This window comes from Onychostruthus taczanowskii, unplaced genomic scaffold, assembly GCF_017590055.1.
Source record: "Onychostruthus taczanowskii isolate IOZ18803 unplaced genomic scaffold, ASM1759005v1 scaffold43, whole genome shotgun sequence".
NCBI lineage: Eukaryota > Metazoa > Chordata > Aves > Passeriformes > Passeridae > Onychostruthus > Onychostruthus taczanowskii.
This window is the reverse complement of record NW_024501792.1, coordinates 259,277-279,105: the sequence shown is the minus strand read 5'-3', so window position 1 is coordinate 279,105 and position 19,829 is coordinate 259,277. Positions and strand designations below refer to the sequence as shown.

Sequence of the window (19,829 nt, the reverse complement as noted above, 5' to 3'; positions counted from 1 at the left end):
GAGCCTTTGAGGGCTGCCTTGAGAATGGGGATGCCCAAGGGAGGCAGCAGGTTTCAGGTGGGCCCTTCTCGCAGGTGGGCATTGATCCCCCTGTCCTGCACGCAGCACTTCACCAGCAGATGAGACTCATGGTGCTTGTGTGTCCTGATAGGAAACACCCTGCTGCAGCTGGGGAAAACCCATGTCCATCAGCTTGGTCCGGTGGAAGGTGTTCCTGTGGCAGGGGGTTGGAGCTGGACTGCTCTTTAAGACCCTCTCCAACCCAAGCCGTTCTGGGGTTCTCTGAAAAGGATGAAAAGAAGGAAAATCCCAAGTTTGTGCTGGCACTCGGCTCCCATCCTCCCCCACGTGCATTGCCTCCGCGGGGTCCAGCTTGCAGATTCATCTTCCCTGGGAGATTAGCGACTAATCTCTCCTTCATCCGCCGTCTTTCTTATCTGTATCGGGAGCCAGACTGGAAATTACTGAGTCCTGCTGGTCCCGGGGTCCAGCCCTGGTGATTGTCAGGAGGATCTTTGCAGGGGGCTCCCACAAGGAGGGGCCGAGGCAGCACCGACCACGTTCAACGTGGAGGCACAGACCAGGCAGGAGAAAGGGGATGTTTTCCAGCCCTTGCTGAGCATCCCGTTCCTAAGACCAGACAGGGAGCATCACCCCGAGGGCAAGGGCAGGGAAATCCGCTGGGAAACCCCTCCTGCTCCTTCCCCCAGGCATTGGGGCACCTGCTTCTTCCGATTAAATCGTCTCAAGGTAATTGTGCCTGTCACTGAGACAGATTAACGGGTGACCTTCTGCCGCTGGAGCAGGATTGGCGGCCGCCGCCGAGCTCCCAGTCCTTCTTTCCCTCCCACCGGCCACGGTGGCACGGCCGGGCAGAGGATTCCCGTCCGCAACCGGTGGGAAGATGCCCGGCAGTGGCCGGGGCGCAGCGGGAGCCACCAGCCGAGAACGACGTCTGCCGGGCTGGCAGCCGCTCTGCCTGGACATGAGGTGGGTGTCTCCCGCGCCCTGGGGTCTGGGGAGCCGGGAGCTTGGTCCGGAGGGTGACATCCTCCCTCCATCGTGGCACTGAGGCCGCTGGTCCCGCTGCTCTGCAGCGCCAGGGGATGCTCGACAGAGGCAGAGCGCCAGCACTCCCACCCCATCCCGCCCCATCCCGCCCCATCCCCGCGGGTCGCTGCGCTCCGGGTTGCGTTTCCAGGACCATCATCTCCCACCGCGTCTCCCCTTGGGCACCGGCTGGACTCAGCCTGTCCCGAGGAGCCCGGCGGTGGGGTCTGCATCTCTCTCGCAGGCTGTCCTTCCTCCGCGCCTAGGGGCCATCCATTTCTGCTCGGAGCTTCTTAGAGAACCGGCAGCTACCGCCACGGCCTGGAACACCCGCGGAACAGTGCCTTAGGGGCTCACCCGGAGCTTGCCGGCTGCCGGGGCTGCTTCCCAGCGGAGACGAATGCCTCCTTCCCCGGCCTTGCAGAGCAATTCCGGCCCTTAATGGGCTTAGCCATCTGGAGCCAGCCCGCAGGCACGCCGGCACAGCTCCGGAGCTGGGACACGCGATGCTGGGCAAGGGGGGACCCCGCAGACCCCCCGGCCCCTGGGGACGCGGAGCGGGGCCGGAGCCCCGGGCTGCTTTCCGTGTCCCGAGTAACTCCCGCTTTGTCTCCCCGTGGCAGGAGCCGGCGCGCAGCCCGGGGCTGAGCCGCGGCCCCGGCGCTGCCATGGTGCTCCCCTACGCCCGCAACAGCGGCGGCGCCGGCGGCTGGCTGCCCCCCGAGGAGCCCCGCGGCCGCAGCAACTCCATCCCCCCGGCGCAGACCCCCACGGCCAAGCACATGCTGGCCTACCTGCCCCGGCCGCCCACCGACACCAGCCGCTACGGCACCTTCCCGCAGAAGGTACGGCTCGCCCCGGGGCATCCCCGGCGCACGGTGCCGCGCGGGGCTCGCGGTTGATGTCCGAGGCGATTTCTCACCCAGGGGCTCCTTTCCCCCCCGCAGCCCGATCTCCCGGCCGCCCCCGGGGCTCTCGGGGAGGACGGCGAGCAGAAATCCGCCGCCACCGCTGCCAAGAGAGGCGCCGCGATGCCAAACCACCCCTCTGCACCCCGCCACAGCGGCTCCGTCCCCGGGGAGCCGTCCCTGCCGCCGAGCCGCGGGAGCCTGAGCGCCCAGCAGCCCCGTGGCCGGCCGTCCTGGTGCCCACCGCCCGCCCCACCAGAGGCAGCCCCCCGCTTCTATCCGCTGCACGCCCTGAGCGTGGCCAACATCCCCAACTCGTCCCGCGGCAAGAGCTCGGCCCGCAGCTCCGCCATCCCCACCCCGGAGGGGCTGCAGAGCCGGCGCTGCAAGCTGCTGGAGGAGGACAGCCCCGCCGTCCAGGCCGGCAAGCGGCAGCGGCAGCGCTACGTGACAAAAGTGGGCAAGTGCCAGGTGAGTCTGGGCAACATCCAGGACAAGAAGAGGTTCCTGTCGGACATCTTCACCACCATCGTAGACCTCAAGTACCGCTGGTTCCTCTTCGTGTTCATGATGTGCTACGTGGTCACCTGGGTGGTGTTTGGCTCCATCTACTTCCTGGACGCCTGGCTGCGCGGCGACGTGGGGCACCAGGGCGATCCCGAGTGGCAGGCGTGCATCGAGAACGTGGACGGCTTCGTGTCCGCCCTGCTGCTCTCGGTGGAGAGCCAGCGCACCATCGGCTACGGCACGCGGATGGTGACGGCCAACTGCGCCGAGGGCGTCATCCTGCTGATCGCGCAGTCCATCGTGGGCTCCATGATCGACGCCATGATGGTGGGCTGCATGTTCGTCAAGATCTCCCGGCCCAAGAAGCGCGCCCAGACCCTCATCTTCAGCAAGAACTGCGTCATCTCCCTCCGGGACGAGAAGCTCTGCCTGATGTTCCGTGTGGGGGACCTGCGGGAAAGCCACATGGTGGATGCCAAGATCCGGGCAAAGCTGATCAAGTCCCGTCAGACGGCCGAGGGGGAGTTCATCCCGCTGGAGCAGTCGGAGCTGAACCTGGGCTATGACACGGGGGAGGACCGGCTGTTCCTGGTGGAGCCCCAGATCATCTGCCACGTCATCAACCGTCACAGCCCCTTCTGGGACATGTCGGCCGAGTCGCTGCGCCGGGAGCAGTTCGAAATCATCATCATCCTCGAGGGCATCGTGGAAGCCACAGGCAAGTGTTCTCGGGGAGTCAGGGTGGAGAAGGGGGGCTCCCCTGGGCTCCGGGAGATGCCGGGCAAACCTGGGCCCAGGAGTGGCATCTGAGCAAGAGGGGCTCGGGGTCAAAGCCGTCCCCAGTGGGCCACGGGTGGTGGGGCTGGAAGCCCCCCGTGGGCAGCGGGGGCTCCTCGTGGCACCCGTCACAGCTTCCTGGCCCCTTCCCCCCGCAGGAATGACGTGCCAAGCCCGCACCTCCTACACGGAGGACGAGATCCTCTGGGGATACCGCTTCGAGCCCTGCATGTCCCTGGAGAAAGGCGCCTTCCAGGTGGACTACAGCCGCTTCGAGATGACCTTCGAGGTGCAGACGCCCGCGGGCAGCGCCAAGGAGCTGCAGGAGCTGAAGGAGCTGGAGCGGCAGGAGCACTCCACGCTCAGCCTCTGCTGGGACCACCTGCTGCAGCCGTGTGCGCTGCCGGGGCCCGGCCGGGACGGCAGCGCCCTGCCTGAGCCGCCAACAGTGCCATAGCCCACCCTGCCGGGGCTGAGCCCTCGGCCCCCGTTCCCCCGCGGCAGCCGCGGGGCGCTCGTTTTGCCATAGCCCACCCTGCCGGGGCTGAGCCCTCGGCCCCGTTCCCCCGCGGCAGCCGCTAAGCCGTTCTTTTGTCACAAGGAAAATGAGGTGTAATCAGTGGGAGAGTAAAGGCTGTTCGTGACAAAACCACCGCGTTTGTTTTGGGGAAACCCTCGGGGGGCACGGCAGAGGCAGAGCCCAGAGCCCCCCAGAGCCGTGGGCTCGGTCCCTGTCCCACGGAGCCTGGCACAGCCCCGTGCCCCCCAGCACCCCAAGGTGGGCCCCGGGACTCCCCAGCAGGGAAATGTTGCACCGGGCTGCTGCTGCGAGAGGCTGGACACGGTGGAATTAAATTAATATATTAATAAATTAATAATGCTGCAGGAATGACACCCTGCAGTCACCTGCAGCACTCGGCAGTGCCGGGGCCTGGACTGAAAAAACATCAATAAAATCTGTGTGTGCAGGCTCTGGCTGGGCTGAGGAGCCTCCCTGAGTTCCCCAGTCAGCTTTGCCTCAGGGGGTGCAGAATAACCCTCGGATTTAACCCCTTTTGTCCACCTTTGCCTTTCCTCCATCTCCCCACAGAGCCTTAGGCAGGGAATTTTCTGACCTCAGCTCACCTCTGTGCTGCTTTGGAGCAGCTGGAGGCCCCGGGCCGAGGCACAGCAGGGATGCATGGGGCTGTAATGTAAACATATATGAAATATCCACATGCACATCAGTGTCCCCACCCACACCCCTGCAGCCCCACGTCCCCAGCAAACACAAGACTCCCTGCACGAGGAAAAGTCAAAAAAAAAAAGCTGCAAACAAGTGTTTGTAGGTGCAAAGTTAACAAGGGTCAGTATGCACGTTGACTCGATGTGAAATCACGATTTGATTGAGGAGTGGATTTACATGTCGTTGATATTCAAATGCAGGCCACTGGGTGAATAACAAACACAAACTCGGTTATCACACACACGGTCACGTTTCACAGCACGGACACGCTCGGGTCCCGCCGGGCCGGCCAGGTCCCTGTCCCTGTCCCTGTCCCTGTCCCATTCCCATTCCCGTCCCTGTCCCATCCCTGTCCCTGTCCCATTCCTGTCCCATTCCTGTCCCTGTCCCATTCCCTGTCCCCATCCCACTCCTGTCCCATTCCTGTCCCTGTCCCATCCCTGTCCCTGTCCCATTCCTGTCCCTGTCCCATTCCCATTCCCGTCCCTGTCCCATCCCTGTCCTATTCCCATTCCCGTCCCTGTCCCATTCCTGTCCCTGTCCCATTCCCATCCCTGTCCCTGTCCCATTCCCATTCCCGTCCCTGTCCCATTCCCATTCCTGTTCCCGTCCCTGTCCCATTCCCATTCCTGTCCCTGTCTCATCGCTGTCCCATCGCTGTCCCATTCCCATTCCTGTCCCTGTCCCATCCCTGTCCCATCCCTGTCCCTGTCCCATCCCCATTCCTGTCCCTGTCCCATTCCCATTTCCTGTCCCCATCCCATTCCTGTCCCATTCCTGTCCCTGTCCCATTCCCTGTCCCTGTGTCTATCCCATTCCCACTCCCGTTCCCATTCCCATTCCTGTCCCTGTCTCTCCCGTTCCCATTCTCATTCCCTGTCCCGTTCCCGTGCCCATTCCCGTTCCCGTTCCCATTCCCTGTCCCTGTCCCGTTCCCTGTCCCATTCCTTGTCCCGTTCCCATTCCCGTTCCCGTGCCCGTTCCCTGTCCCGTTCCCGTTCCCATTCCCATTCCCGTTCCTGTTCCCTGTACCGTTCCCGTTCCCATTCCCTGTCCCTGTACCGTTCCCATTCCCATTCCCATTCCCGTTCCCCTTCCCGTTCCCCTTCCCGTCCCCGCGGGTGTCGTTCCCCGTCCCGGTCGCCAGGAGTCGCTGCCGCCGCTCCCGCCCGTTCTCCCTAAGTCCCGCCTCCCGAGCTTCACTTCCGGCGCTTCGCGGTGACGTCAATTGCTGTGCGACGTGGTGACGCGCAGAGCTCTCCGGTGGCGGCCGAGGTGGGACCGGAGCGGGAGCGGGCTGGCACCGGGACGGCCCCGGAGCGGGAGCGGGGTGGGACCGGGACGGCGCGGGAGCGGGAGCGGGAGCGGGACGGCCCCGGAGCGGGAGCGGGGCGGGACCGGGACGGCCCCGGGACGGCGCGGGAGCGGGGTGGGACCGGGACGGCGCGGGAGCGGGAACGGGGTGGGACCGGGCCGGCCCCGGAGCGGGAGCGGGGCCGGGACGGCCCCGGAGCGGGAGCGGGCCGGCCCCGGAACCCCCGCACCGAGCGGGACGAGCCCGCCGCGCCCGGGGGGCAGCGGGCCGGGGCGCTGACGGCCGCCCTCCCGCAGCCTTGCCCCGGCTCACCCGTATGGCGCGGCCCTGAGGGGAGATGACCGACCAGGAGAACAACAACAGCATCTCCAGCAACCCCTTCGCCGCCCTCTTCGGCTCCGTCGCTGCCGCCAAGCACTTCGCCGCCGTCCAGAAGCAGCAGCAGCTGCGGCAGCTGACAGGTGGGGAGGCCGGGCCGGGGCAGGGCCGGGCCCGGGAGGCGAGGCGCTCCGCGCGGGCGGGGCTGTCCCCCGGACGCTGAGGGCTCTGTCGCGCAGGCGAGGAGACCTCCATCAGCCAGGATGACTCCGACAACAGCGTCTCCGAGAGCCTGGACGACTGCGACTACTCGGTGGCCGAGATCAGCCGCTCGTTCCGCTCGCAGCGAGAGCTCTGCGAGCAGCTCAACATCAACCACATGATCCAGAGGATCTTCCTCATCACCCTGGACAACAGTGAGCCCGGGAAGCCCGGCTTGGCGGGGGCAGCTCCGTGTGTCTGTGTGGGAGGGGACAGTGCTGGGGACACTCCTGCCTGCAGCTGGAACAGGTCCCTCTGCCCTTCCCAGGTGACCCCAGCATGAAGAGTGGGAATGGGATCCCAGCGCGCTGTGTCTACCTGGAGGAGATGGCTGCAGACCTGGATGAGCAGGACTGGCTGGACATGGACAATGTGGAGCAGGTAGGGACGCCTGCCTGGGGCCACCTGCAGATTTTGGCCACCAGATTGAGTTTGTTTCCTCAGAATGTACATGTGATGTATCCCAAATCCTTTGCCGCTAAAACCTGGCATGAAGCTGCCACTTATTGTTTTGCTGTAAAAGTCCGTGAGATTTTTGGGGTATGAGACTGAGAAAAGTGTAGAATTTGGGGAATCCAGCCCTTCCTCCTGGAAGCTGCAGGAGTTTCCTGCCCTGCAGGTCTGTGTGGGTGGGAAAGGGAAGAAAAACCAGAGAACTCAGTGTCCATGCACACTCTCATCTTCATGTGCAGCTGTACCAGTCATTCCTGCTGAGCATTTCAGTGGAAATGGTTTCTGCTGGGGGTCCTGTTGTTCCACGGGGGGCTGGAGCATTTGCTCAGGCCAGCAGCAGCTGCGGGTTCTCACTGCAGCACTCTGATCCCTATTGAGGGATAAGGGAGAGCCTTTCCCAGCAGGAATCAGTCCAATCAGCCCGTGTGCTGTGGAGCTTCCTCCTCTGCAGGGCTGGACTGTGCTGTGCTGTGTCCCTGGGGCCATGTCCCTGGGGCCGTGTCCCTGGGGCCGTGTCCCTGGGCTGTGTCCCTGGGCTGTGTCCCTGGGCCCTGTCCCTCGGCTGTGCTGGGCTGTGTCCCTGGGGCGTGTCCCTGGGCCGTGTCCCTGGGCCGTGTCCCTGGGGCTGTGTCCCTGGGGCTGTGTCCCTGGGCCGTGTCCCTGGGCCGTGTCCCTGGGCTGTGTCGTGTTGCTGGGCTGTGTCCCTGGGCTGTGTCCCCGGGCTGCGCTGGGCAGTGTCTCTGGGCTGTGTCCCTGGGTTGTGCTGGGCCGTGTCCCTGGGCCGTGTCCCTGGGCCGTGTCCCTGGCTGTGTCACTGTAGCCCTCTGTGCTGCTGCCCAGGCCCTGTTCACGCGCCTGCTGCTGCCGGAGCCCGGGAGCCACCTGATCCCCATGACGTGTGCCAGCAGCCAGAACCTGTCTGCCGACCGCGACGCCGGCGAGAGGCAGATCCTGCGCTACCTGTACGCCTGCTTCCGCCGGGCCCGCGAGGAGGTGGGCACGGCAGCCCCCCACCCCACCCTGCCCCGCCGCGCCCGCCGGGCTGCGTGACCCAGCTGCCTCGCTGTCCTTGCTCAGATCACCAAGGTCCCCGAGAACCTGCTGCCCTTCGCCGTGCGCTGCCGCAACCTGACGGTGTCCAACGCCCGCACCGTGCTCCTCACCCCCGAGATCTACGTCAACCAGAACGTCTACGAGCAGCTGCTGGACCTGATGCTGGAGACGCTGCGGGGGGCACGTGAGTGTGGCCAGGTTGTGCCCCTGCCTCGGGGCTGCCCTGGAGCGTCGTGCAGTTGGTGACTGTCGTGGGGGCACTGGCACCGTGCCAGCCTCACGCCACGACAGTGGCGCTGTGGCTCCCCTTGCTGCCAAAAGAGGGGCTGTGTTTGGGTGGGTTTGGTGTCGGAGCACTGTGAGTAACAGTATCCTTGTACCTCCTGCCAGAGTTTGAAGACATGACCGAGTTCCTTGAGGAGGTCATAGAGGCCTTAACGATGGACGAGGAGGTGCGCACCTTTGGGGAGGTCATGGTTCCCGTGTTTGACATTCTGCTGGGGAGAATCAAGGAGCTGGACCTCTGCCAGATCCTGCTGTACACGTACCTCGACGTGCTCCTCTACTTCACAAAGCAGAAGGACATAGCAAAGGTGGGTACCCTGGTTAGGCAGGAGCTTTTCGCAGGGGCACCTGTACTAGACTGGACCTGCAGAGGTCAAAGCAGTGTGTGGTGTAACAACACCCAGGGTATGTAGTCATACCCCTCCTCTGCCTTCTTGTAGCGGTTTTGTGCTGGGATTTTGGACAACTGTCAGCATGTCCTGATGTGTTCCCCAGGTTTTTGCAGGCTACATCCAGCCCAAGGATCCCAGCAATGGACAGATGTACCAGAAGACTTTGCTTGGTGTTGTTTTAAATATCTCCTGCTTGTTGAAGACCCCTGGCGTGGTGGAGAACCATGGCTACTTTCTGAATCCATCCCGATCCAGCCCACAGGAGATTAAAGTGCAGGAGTCCAACATCCATCAGGTGGGAGAAGGGGGCAGTTCTGCTTCCTGCACTGTTAGTGGCCTCTCTTTGCCTGAGGGTTCAAAATGTGGTGTCAGGGCTTGAGTTCCACTGCTGGTTCAGGAATAGCCTGGCTTGCAGCTAGGCATGTCCCAAAACTGCTTTGAATTCTCCAGCTGGAGCATGGAAACAGTTTTGCCAGCTGCCTTGGGTGGTTGCAGCCCAAGTCTTTGTGCCTTAACAAAGTTGCCTGAGCTTTTGGAAAAAGGGTGGATGGTACTGGTGGAGCAGACATCAGTAACTTGAGGTGCTACCTGGAGATCATCTGCCTCAGGTGTTGCAATCACCAGGGAGTGATTTTCAGTACCTGTCCTGTAATTAAAACACTAACTGATTCACCAGTTGAGAAAGTGACAGGCAACATTCTTTTTCATTATGCAAGTAAATTTCTTCCTTAGAGGAATACCACTAGGAAAGTTCCAGTAGGTCGGGAGTGAAACATGAGGATGCAGGATATAAATACAGGAGTGAACTGGGGTACAGAGGTCATCCCTGAGAGGGGCTTTCCCACTCGGGTTCTTTCAGGCTGTCAAAAATAGGCAAAGAATGTTGGATTTACTCCGTATGAGAACAAATTGTCTCAGCTGTGCTTTTGAGGACATCCCTGATTGTTGTTTTCTGCCAGCCCCAGGATCTGACCTGCTTGTAACAGCTGTGTGTGATGGGTGATTCTTGGGGTGTGCTGAGGAGCAGGAGAGGGTCTGACAGCAGTGATATCTGAGAGGCAAAAGAACAGCCCCCACATTCAGCTGTGTTCTGTTTCCTCTAACAGTTCATGGCCCAGTTCCACGAGAAGATCTACCAGATGCTGAAGAACCTGTTGCAGTTGTCACCAGAGACGAAGCACAGGATCCTGTCCTGGCTGGGGAACTGCCTCCATGCCAACGCAGGCCGCACCAAAATTTGGGCTAACCAGATGCCAGAGATCTTCTTCCAGATGTACGCCTCAGATGCCTTCTTCCTCAACCTGGGGGCTGCCCTCCTGAAGCTGTGCCAGCCCTTCTGCAAACCCAGATCTCCAAAGCTGCTAACCTTCAACCCTACCTACTGTGCCCTGAAGGAGCTGAACGAAGAGGAGAGGAGGAGCAAGAACGTACACATGAAAGGTACACCTAAGCACTGGGACTGAGGGAATGGGACAGGGAATCTCCTCAGGTCCCCACTTTACCCAGTAGTGCCCTCTCTAATGGTGGATGCCATTAGGGTTAGGGGACAGTTAGAAGTGTGACTAGAGAAGAGCAAGAAGAGAGCTGAATACAAATAAAACGCTGCCAATATCACCAGGAGCCCTTTTGTGTCCTCAGCAGGGACCCTCTTAAGCCCTCAAGCCCTCTCCTCACCAGCACTGCTGGGTAGGACCTGATGCAGAGATGCTTTTCCTTACAGGTTTGGAAAAAGAAACGTGTTTGATCCCTGCTCTGAGCGAGCAAGAGCCGCAGTTTGCGAACAGCTACAACCTGGTGACAGAAAACCTGGTGCTCACTCAGTACACCCTGCACTTGGGGTTTCACAGGTACTTGCTCTCAGTTCCCCTGGGGCTGTTTCCACCCATGTGCAGCTATGCACATTTCAGGAAATACTCTGAACACAGGGTGACCAGCTGAGCTGCTGCTTGAGCTTCAGCCTGGCTGACTGCAGGAAGAAATTTTGCTCACATTTTTGCTAATCAGGATACACTCAGGCTTTAAACAATCATTGTGGGTTTTGATTCTCAAATCCCTTTGGCCTTTCTGCAAGTGTTTTATCCTAATAAAAGAGTCTTGTAGGCTCCATGTTATTTATAGACACCAATAGCCAAGTGCTGGAGATTTGTAGATTGCTCCATTCCCCCTCTCCTTGGGGCAGGAGCTGCATGCAGGTGGCAGAGCACCTGCCCACTGGGAGTGACCTAAACACCCTGATAGCTGGGCTGTATGGAAAACAGCAATGTGAGGAGCTGTCAGCTTCCAGGAGAGGATTTTCTGGACACTAAAACACTCTGTTTTGCACAACTTCCCTCTGCAAATCGTTGCCTAGATACTGTGAGGTCATGTCTGATCCAAGCAGAGTCCCCTTCTGGTTTATTCTCTAAATATAGACATTGACAAAAAAGTTACTATGCAAGTGGCTTGTTGCTGGGAAACTGAAGTGTCACCTTGCAAGCATCTCCAGATCCCTGGATCCCTGACCTCAGTGGCCCAAGGGAGCTCGGTGCTGCAGAGGGCTCTGCCATGTCCCCAGGCCACTCTGCAGGTGCCATGGTCCCTCACAGGGCCTCTACCCTCCCAGGTCCTGCCAAGCCTTTCCCCACGGCTTCCCATTGCCAGAGCCCCAGACAGGGTACCCACGGGCAATTATCTGAATCCACCAGCACGGAGCAGTCTCCCACCAGCTTCTGCACTGGTGAGGCAGCATGTCTGTCTGTCTGTCTGTCTCCTGAGCCCCTCCTTGCCTCCTCTCCCGGGCAGGTTGCACGACCAGATGGTAAAGATAAACCAAAGCCTTCACCGCCTGCAAGTGGCATGGCGAGAAGCTCAGCAGAGCTCCAGCCCCGCTGCTGACAGCCTCAGGGAGCAGTTTGAGCGCCTGATGACCATCTATCTCTCCACCAAGACGGCCATGACGGACCCGCAGATGCTGCAGAACTGCCTGAACCTGCAGGTGTCCATGGCAGTGCTGCTGGTGCAGCTGGCTGTGGGGAACCAGGGCAGCGAGGCGCTGGAGCTGACCTTCCCGCTGCCGCAGGTGGAGCACAGCGCGCTGGCCTACGTGCCAGGTGAGCCCAGGGTGCTGCTGGGGGCCAGCACTGCACACACGGGCACTGCAAGAGCTGCCTGAGCAAGTGCTCCCTGTCCAGGGCAGCACACGCTGCCACCACCGACACTGTGCAGAATATTCTCTCTGAAGAGGATCAGTCTTAGGAAATTTGGGGCTGTTTGAGGGGCCATACTCAGGGTAGTGAGGCTGCTGACCTTTTAGAAGTCCTGCTCATTTGCACGTGGCACGTTCTACATTGATTTAGTGTTTATCTATATGTAAACTCTTTTTTCTGGGGTCTGCTTCAGGATCCTTCCCTTGGGGCTTGTGTAGAAGTGTGTCATCAGCAGACCCATGCTGGATTCACCCCAGAAGTGACCTGACTTTTGGGAGGGAAGAGGGGAAGTGAGTCCCAGGTGTTACTCATACCATCAGGCTGGGCCTTCTTCTCCATGGCAGGTTCTAATACAGCTTGTTAATTACCAATACTTAATCAGCGTCAGGGTGGTGAGGGCACAGTGGATGGGAGGCTGGAAAAGGGCAAGGTGAGCTGTCTGGGGAGGAGCTCAGCTACAATCTCTGTTTGCAGAGTTCTTTGCCGATAATTTGGGCGACTTCTTCATTTTCCTGCGGCGTTTTGCTGATGACATCTTGGAGACTTCTGCCGATTCCCTGGAGCACATCCTTCACTTTGTTACTGTTTTCATGGGTGATGTGGAGAGGTAGGTCCTTGTTGCAGAACACTCGGGGTGACCAAGATTCCACTGTGGCACGGAGTCTGTGCAAGTGAGAGCTGACCCAGGGCTGGCTTTACTGATGGTCTGCAGCAATCTGGCACTCAGGCAGGAGGAGCAGATCCTGGAGTGATTCCTGAGCAGCTCCATGCTGCACCATGGACATGCCGCATCCTGGATGTGCTTTGCTTTCTCTCTCAGGATGAAAAACCCTCACCTGCGCGCCAAGCTGGCCGAAGTGTTGGAAGCTGTGATGCCTCACCTGGATCAGGCTCAGAGCCCCCTCGTGTCCAGCGTGTTTCACCGCAAGCGCGTGTTCTGCTCCTACCAGCACGCCGCCCACCTGGCCGAGGCGCTCATCAAGGTCTTCGTGGATATCGAGTTCACGGGTAGGCACGCGGTGGGAAGAGCTGTGCTCTCTGAGTAGCACCTGTGGGGGACTGTCCATTGAAAGGTTCTTTGGCTTGTGCTCAGGTGACCCTCACCAGTTTGAACAGAAGTTCAACTACCGCCGCCCCATGTATCCCATCCTCAGGTACATGTGGGACACGGATTCCTACCGGGACAGCATAAAGGTGAGGCGAGTGTGCGTGTGGGTGTGCAGCCCACGTGGGGTCACGTGGCTCCGTGTCCTGCCCCAGTGGGAATTTGCTGTTCCCCCTTTCTTTGCAGGCTCTGGCTGATTATGCCTCCGAGAACCTGGAGGCGATGAATCCCCCTCTCTTCTTGCGCTTCCTTAACCTGCTCATGAACGATGCCATTTTCCTCTTGGATGAAGCCATACAGGTAGGGCTGAGCTCACGTTCCATCGTCATCAGGTAAACAAGTTCTCACTTCCTTGGTGCAATGCTGACCTCCAGAACAGGGCCAGCTTGCCTGGCCCTGCCTGGTGAGTCTGCAGTAAGTAGTATGCAGGAAACAATCCCAAGATGGGGTGGCCAATGCCCTGGGAGAAGGGTGAAGGCAGGAGGAAGGGTCTGGGGCCCTGGCTGTGGGTTACCCTTCCTTCCTTTGGGTTCAGGAGGCAGCTCAGAACCAAGAGGAGCAAAAGGGCTTTTTCAGATCCAGCAGGAAGCACGCTGGGAAATCTGCCTGTTCCTAATCTGGATACACTCAGGCTTTAAACAATCACCGTGGGTTTTGATTCTCAAATCCCCGTGGTCTTTCTGCAAGTTTTTCATCCTAAAAGCGGCCTTTTGTCTCCAGGCAGTTCTCCTTTGGGATTACAAGGGAATTTCAGGTGCTCTCGTGTCCCTGGTGTGTGTTAAATGACTCTCCACTCCTTTCAGAGCTGCTGTTGCTGCTAGAAAGGGCTATTTTGGGGAGCTGTTACCTGCCAGAGAACTGATTGCTGGAAGGCCAGCAGATAAGATGGGTGATACGGATGTTGCCTGACTGGTTTTGAGCATTCCTGGACCTCGTTGGCGTCGCCACCCACCCAAACAGCCCATGTGTTCTGTCTTGCAGTACCTCAGCAAGATCAAAGTTCAGCAGATTGAGAAGGACCGAGGCGAGTGGGACAGCCTGTCCCCGGAGGCTCGCCGTGAGAAGGAGTCCAGCCTGCAGATGTTTGGTCAGCTGGCACGTTTCCACAACATCATGTCCAATGAAACCATTGGCACTCTGGCTTTCCTGACTTCAGGTAGGGAAAGTGGCCCCTCCTGCCTGCCAGGACCTGGAGAAGAGCCCTGCCAGGGAGAGAGCAGGCAGGAACTTGGCTTCAGTGTGGTCAGATGAGGATGGAAGTGCTATGAATCTGCAAACTGTTGTTTTGCTTTCCAGAAATCAAGTCCCTGTTTGTGCATCCTTTCCTTGCCGAGCGCATCATCTCCATGCTCAACTACTTCCTGCAACACCTGGTTGGGCCTAAAATGGGAGCTTTGAAGGTGAAGGATTTCAGTGAGTTTGACTTCAAACCACAGCAGCTCGTGTCTGACATCTGCACCATCTACCTAAACCTTGGGTAGGTGACGAGGGGAGTGATCCTGTCGGGAGCCATGAGGAGCCATCTTGGTGATACTGGGGCAGAAATGCTTAGTTACACTCGAGCTTCTCTTTAGCTTTGAGTCCTTTGCTGTGGGAATGTGGCTGCTGTGGGGACCGTTTTGCAGCCCTGATAAATGGGGATTCTTAAGCCTTTCTCTCACGTAACCTGTGGTGCAGGGATGAAGAAAACTTCTGTGCCACCGTCCCCAAGGACGGCCGCTCCTACTCACCGACGCTCTTTGCCCAGACCGTGCGGGTTCTGAAGAAGATTAACAAGCCTGGCAACATGATAGTGTCTTTCAGTAACCTGGCTGAGAGGATCAAGGTGAGCACTGGAGGGAATTCAACCTGCAAAAAAAGATAGAGCTGGTTCCCTGTGTCCTTTTCCCTCTGTGTGTTGCTGCATCTTTGCTGTGGAGCTGGATTTGTGGGAGTGGAGCTTTGTCCAAGGTCCAGGTGGGGCAGCTGGGAGGGTTCCCTGCCTGCACAGAGCTGGGAATGCTCCCTGGTTTTTAGAGAACAGGGAGCCTGAGTCCCTGAAAGCCACGTGTGCTCCCCAGTCTCTTGCAGACAGGCAGCAGCAGGAAGAGGAGACGTACGCAGATGCCTGTGATGAATTCCTGGATCCAATCATGAGCACTCTGATGTCAGACCCCGTGATCCTGCCCTCCTCCCGTGTCACTGTGGACAGATCAACTATAGCCCGGCACCTCCTCAGGTGTGCAGCACAGCCCTCACACCTTGATACTCTTGGGAATCTGTTTCACATGTCCAGTGATTCTTCCTGGCCTTTTTTTAATCTCTAGCACCAGGAGTGTCCAAGTAATCTCCTTGATGTTTTATGTTTCAGTGATCAGACAGATCCTTTCAATCGGAGTCCCCTCACTATGGACCAGATCAGACCGAACACAGAGCTGAAAGAGAAGATACAGAGGTGGCTTGCAGAGAGGAAAAAGCAGAAGGAGGAGGAGCTGGAGGACACGCTGAGCTAAAGACAGGATCTGATCTCTAACCCTCCTGTCATGGGCAAGATCCCAGCCATGCAGGGGGTTCGGCTGGAGCTGCCACCCTAATGACAGCCACATTTAGTGCATTGCCACCACCCTTGGAGTCTCTCCTCAGACCTTCCCTGCCAGCCCTTGTTCTCTTTTCCTTTCAAGACTCTCTCTTTAATACTATGACTTCCCAGAGCCCTGCAGCTCCGGCAGGAGAACACAGCTCCTCATGGTGCGCTGCCCTGGCTCTCCATTACCTGCCCTTTGTGTTGGCCACGTTCCAGCAACACCAAAAGCTTCCCTCGGCTCTGTGTTTAAACTGTAACCATCTTTCAGTGGTGAAAGCAATGCCTCGGCCGCTCCCAGAGCGGGACCGGGGATGGACAGCAGGGGAACGTTTGTCCAACTTCTGTGTGCCAGGGGTGTAGCAGGGTTTGCTTCCCCAGCGAGTGTTGGGAATGGCGGGCGTTGGAAATTAAACACAGAGATCATCTTACGGCTGGTGGTGGAGGTCTGGCGGTGCCGGGAGCTGCGAGAAGCCGCGCGGGGCTCGGTGCGGGGAGCGGCGCGGTCCCGGCCCTGCGCGGGACTCGAACCCGCGGAGCCGGCGCGGCCCCGCCCCGCGCACGTGGCCCGGGGTCCTCGCTGCGGGCTGCCCGCGGAGAACGCCGGGCGCGGTGCGGGCGGTGACATTGAGCGCGCAGCGATGGCCAAGGCGGCGCAGGGGCTGGTGCAGCGGCTGGTGCAGCGCGGGCCCGAGCTCCTCGGCGGTGAGGGGGCCGTGTCCCTGGGGGCGTGTGGGTGTGCAGCCCACGTGGCCGGGGCTGAGGGCACCGGGGCCGGGTCTGAGGGCAGCGGGCCGGGGCTGAGGGCAGCGGGGCCGGGCCCAGGCCTGAGGGCAGCGGGGCCGGGGCTGAGGGCACCGGGGCCGGGTCTGAGGGCAGCGGGCCGGGGCTGAGGGCAGCGGGCCGGGGCTGAGGGCAGCGGGGCCGGGGCTCAGGGAGCGGGGCCGGGGCTCAGGGCAGCGGGCCGGGCGGGCCCCCGCCGTTGGAAGAACACCGTCCGCTCCGCTCCCCCTCCCGCAGCCGCCGTGACCTACTCGAAGCCGCGCTTGGCCACGTTCTGGTACTACGCCAAGGTGGAGCTGGCCCCGCCGACCCCCGCCGAGATTCCGCGGGCCATCGACAGCATGAAGGGCCTGGTCAGGGCCTTCCAGAGCGGCCGCCTGGCGCAGCTCACCGTCAAGGTACCGGCCGGGCGGGACGCGGCAGTGCCGGGGCACAGCTCCGGCGGGAGCCTCCCGGCCACCCAGGACATGCTCTGCTCCTGCCTTGGGAAGCAGTGGGAAATGTTGGCTACGACATGCGAAGCTCATGAAATTCAAGGGCCCAGAGTTTAAAGTGTTTTATATTATTGGCTTTGCTTTAATTCTTCCCTGCCTGGACTAGGCTGATTGTTCCCTTCTGCTCCCAGGAAAGGGAGAATCCATAGGTGGCTGAATGAGCCCAGCCTTCTGGATCAGCTGTGTCATCAGCTGGCCTTGAAATCAGTGTGTTTCCCTTGTGTGGCTAAGAAATGATACTTGAGAGAGCTGTAAAAAGCCACAACCAGCAGGTGACAGTGTACTTAATGTTGTAGAACATTTCTCTGCTGGGACATGTTGAGGGGTGGCCGAACACAGCAAACACTCTGCTCCACTTGTGGGTTTTTGCCTTGAGAGCTGCTGGAGGGCAGGGATGTGGCAGTGAGGGAGGAGCTGTTGTGGGAGTGTGGGATCTGATCTAAGCAGTGGCTTTTTCCTTTCAGGATGCACTGAGGAATGGCCTGGTGGCCACGGAGGTGCTGATGTGGTTTTACATCGGGGAGATCATCGGCAAGGGCGGCATCATCGGCTACAATGTGTGAGCCCTCACCTCAGCAGTGCCAGCTGTGCCACCCTGCTGGCTCTGTAACGGGGTCTGCAACAATAAAACTGGGAGCCTGTACCGAGCTGTTGTCATCCTTGTCTGGTGCCCTGACAGGTGCCAGCCTGTCCTGCAGCAATGCTGGCAGGGATGGCTCCTCAAGAGGGGTCTGAGGGCCAGGCCCAAGGGTGCCAGAGCTGCTTTAGTGACATCACTTTTGGTCACCAGAGCTCTGTGTGCTCTGGGACACTCACTGGGTCCCAGCTGCGGCTCCAGGGGAGGTCTGAGAGCCCCAAAATCAAACAGAGGCTGCAAAGGGGAAACATTCAATTTGTTCCTGGATGTGGTTCCCACCAGTTAGTGGGACACAAAAGCAAATTGCAGTACTTCTTACACTATCAGAAGCAATTTCCATGGCTTATTCCATAGGGAACGCAGCTCTTCTGGTTTGGTGTCTGACTGGTGCAGGGCAAGCCTGTGTAAGTGAGCAGAGCTTTGCTGCCACCAGCCAGAGGCTGAGCTCTCTGGGGTTCTACCACCTTGCTCACTGTCAGCCAGCCCCTGCAGGGCTTTCTACAAAACCTGGTGAGTGCCCTGTGCTCTGACGTGTTCAGAAAATAATTTGTAGGAGTCCTCTGAAGCTAGCAGCCTGTTTTTGCTGTCTTAGAAGATGGTTTTAGCTAGTATTGCTCCTTGTTGATACTGTTGTTGTCCTGCTGCTCCTTTGCTCCTCTGGGCGTTGTGCTGTGCACACCACTGACCCCGCAGCCCCCAGTGACCCAGTGTCTCTGGTGACTGTGCCAGCAGCATGTCACTTGCTCTCCCTGCAGCAGAACTGACCATCCCAGCAGCTCATCCCAGCAGCAGGCCTTGTGTGCTTCTGGCAGGGAGTGCAGGCAGCTCACACTCCACATGTGGTAAGCCCTAGGTTGTTCTGGCATGGATGGAAACCTTTTCTTCTTTCTTGTTAAAAGAAAGCTTCCTGCCCCAGCAGCTCTGGATGACAACTGGCCACAGGTCACTTCCGTGCCACAGGTGGGAAAACTGAGGCTCAGTGAACTCCCCAGCTTCTGTGGGGCAGTCTGCCCCAGGAGCAGTGACTGGCCCTGTGCTTCCAGCCCCCTGCCCAGCCTGGGCCCTGTGCTTGCTTCTCCCAGCAGCCCAGCCAGGACACCTGGCCTGCCTGGCACAGCCCTCCTCCTCGTCCTGCTGCTGCAGAGTGCTGTGATTGCTCAGCCCCAGCAAACCTGACCAGGAGTGGCTGAGCAGGGGTGAACGATGGCCCCCAGAACTGCTCCTCCCCACAAGCTTTTTGCTCCTGTCACCACAAACCCTTCACCCAGCAGGTGGAGAGACCAGCGAGGGGAATGGGCCAGGCCCTGTTGTGAGATTCTGCAGGATGTGTTCCTCAAGGAAAGGGAGATCACACGTGGGATGTCGTGTGTGAGCTTGACTGCAAGGAGGATTCTGAAGCTAAGAGAACCTCACCGAGGGCAAGGCTGTCTGATCTGGCTCCAGCACCTGCCTCTCCTCTCTGACTTGTTCTTGTCCGCACGTCCCCTCTCAAAGCAGGTTCTGGTGGGCATTCAGGAGGCTGCAGCTCACACCAGCACTGGCCTGGCAGCAGCTTCAGTGGGAGGATGGGATTGAGCTGCACCAGTAAAGCATGGGAGAGCTCAACGATTCTCCTGTCCCTAGAGACGAAGAAACCATCTAATTTTAGATCTCCTCCCGGGAATTCCTCGGGAGCAGTCCCTCCCAGCCCCGCTCCCGCAGCCGCCGGTTCGTCCTCTCTAGCCCGGACAAACAGCTCCCCGCCCCTGCCTCCCGCCCTGCCCTCAGCTGATGAACTTGGGAGGAAAACGGGCATTTTATGTCCCCAGGCAGAGGGATTTACATCCCATCCGTGCGTTTGCAGGGCTGTTCTCACAGAAGACGGCGGCACTTGTTGGATGTTAACCCTGCTCTCGCCGTGCTGTGCGCGACGGGGCTGCCAGCCCGGTGCTGTCGCCGCCGCCTCCCTCCCTCCCGGGGGCGGCACCCAGCGGGACGCGGCACCGCCAGGGCGCGGGGCCGCAGGCAGGACACAGCCGGGGCCGGCAGGGCAGGGCGAAGCCGCCCGCCCTCGGTGCCGCGGTCCCGCCGCAGGGACCGGCTCGTCCCGGGCCGAGCAGCGGACTGCGGGCTCTGCCATGCCGGGCCCGGGGCCGCGCCCCGCGCCCCGCATACGGCCCGGCGCTATGCAGGGGGTCGGCAGCACCGCCTATGCCGTATGCGCGGTCCGGGGCGCGGGGCTTCTGCTCCCGCTCGGCATCGCCCTCGGGGTTATGAGGGCTGCTTACGGCCCGTTTATGCGTCAGGCAGGTTCCGGGGCCGGCTCGCGAGGAGCCCTGCGCCTGTATGGCGCTGAGAGCTATGAGGGGCCGCGGCTGCCCGAGGATGCGCTATCCAGGACGGGGGGCTGCACTGGGGCTCGGGCCTGGGGCTCTGCATATCGCCCAGCGTTATGCTGCGCTAGCACTGATCGAGCATGGCTTATTCATGTGCCGGGGCGGCGGGATGGCGGAGCCCCACAACCTGCATGGCACCCGTTGTT

At 60.0% G+C, this 19,829-nt stretch overlaps 3 protein-coding genes across 5 annotated transcripts; all 3 read left to right on the top strand.

Moving 5' to 3' along the window:
• The first annotated feature begins 826 nt into the window (after nucleotides 1–826).
• LOC121340750 (G protein-activated inward rectifier potassium channel 4-like) lies at nucleotides 827–3,720 on the top strand. 3 transcript variants are annotated; one of them, XM_041413715.1, is made up of 4 exons: nucleotides 827–990; nucleotides 1,674–1,895; nucleotides 1,998–3,183; nucleotides 3,401–3,720. In XM_041413715.1, the coding sequence occupies exons 2-4, from the start codon at nucleotides 1,719–1,721 to the stop codon at nucleotides 3,697–3,699; spliced, it is 1,662 nt and encodes a 553-aa protein (XP_041269649.1). In that variant the 5' UTR covers nucleotides 827–990; nucleotides 1,674–1,718; the 3' UTR covers nucleotides 3,700–3,720. The 3 variants fall into 3 exon arrangements, with proteins under 3 accessions (XP_041269649.1, XP_041269650.1, XP_041269648.1); XM_041413716.1 differs by lacking the exon at nucleotides 1,674–1,895; XM_041413714.1 differs by lacking the exon at nucleotides 827–990 and having other exon boundaries at nucleotides 1,409–1,895.
• Nucleotides 3,721–5,682: 1,962 nt separating this feature from the next.
• Nucleotides 5,683–15,825, top strand: UBE4A (ubiquitination factor E4A). The gene is made up of 20 exons (XM_041413711.1): nucleotides 5,683–5,742; nucleotides 6,079–6,243; nucleotides 6,340–6,516; nucleotides 6,630–6,742; nucleotides 7,655–7,807; nucleotides 7,892–8,051; nucleotides 8,258–8,460; nucleotides 8,648–8,839; nucleotides 9,651–9,984; nucleotides 10,265–10,391; nucleotides 11,326–11,633; nucleotides 12,204–12,336; nucleotides 12,550–12,737; nucleotides 12,823–12,923; nucleotides 13,021–13,134; nucleotides 13,816–13,990; nucleotides 14,131–14,311; nucleotides 14,512–14,659; nucleotides 14,895–15,052; nucleotides 15,185–15,825. The coding sequence occupies exons 2-20, from the start codon at nucleotides 6,120–6,122 to the stop codon at nucleotides 15,324–15,326; spliced, it is 3,231 nt and encodes a 1,076-aa protein (XP_041269645.1). The 5' UTR covers nucleotides 5,683–5,742; nucleotides 6,079–6,119; the 3' UTR covers nucleotides 15,327–15,825.
• On the top strand, nucleotides 15,694–17,314 carry ATP5MG (ATP synthase membrane subunit g). The gene is made up of 3 exons (XM_041413725.1): nucleotides 15,694–16,099; nucleotides 16,415–16,575; nucleotides 17,136–17,314. The coding sequence occupies exons 1-3, from the start codon at nucleotides 15,709–15,711 to the stop codon at nucleotides 17,232–17,234; spliced, it is 651 nt and encodes a 216-aa protein (XP_041269659.1). The 5' UTR covers nucleotides 15,694–15,708; the 3' UTR covers nucleotides 17,235–17,314.
• Nucleotides 17,315–19,829: the final 2,515 nt, after the last annotated feature.

Coding starts and splice junctions, on each gene's coding strand:
- UBE4A (XM_041413711.1), top strand. CDS start 6,120: ATGACCGACCAGGAGAACAACAACAGCATCTCCAGCAACCCCTTCGCC. Junction 8,461..8,647: donor AGCAGAAGGACATAGCAAAG/GTGGGTACCCTG, acceptor TGTGTTCCCCAG/GTTTTTGCAGGCTACATCCA. Junction 11,634..12,203: donor CGCGCTGGCCTACGTGCCAG/GTGAGCCCAGGG, acceptor CTCTGTTTGCAG/AGTTCTTTGCCGATAATTTG.
- ATP5MG (XM_041413725.1), top strand. CDS start 15,709: ATGGACAGCAGGGGAACGTTTGTCCAACTTCTGTGTGCCAGGGGTGTA. Junction 16,100..16,414: donor CGGGCCCGAGCTCCTCGGCG/GTGAGGGGGCCG, acceptor CCCCTCCCGCAG/CCGCCGTGACCTACTCGAAG. Junction 16,576..17,135: donor TGGCGCAGCTCACCGTCAAG/GTACCGGCCGGG, acceptor TTTTCCTTTCAG/GATGCACTGAGGAATGGCCT.
- LOC121340750 (XM_041413714.1), top strand. CDS start 1,557: ATGCTGGGCAAGGGGGGACCCCGCAGACCCCCCGGCCCCTGGGGACGC. Junction 1,896..1,997: donor ACGGCACCTTCCCGCAGAAG/GTACGGCTCGCC, acceptor TCCCCCCCGCAG/CCCGATCTCCCGGCCGCCCC. Junction 3,184..3,400: donor GGGCATCGTGGAAGCCACAG/GCAAGTGTTCTC, acceptor TTCCCCCCGCAG/GAATGACGTGCCAAGCCCGC.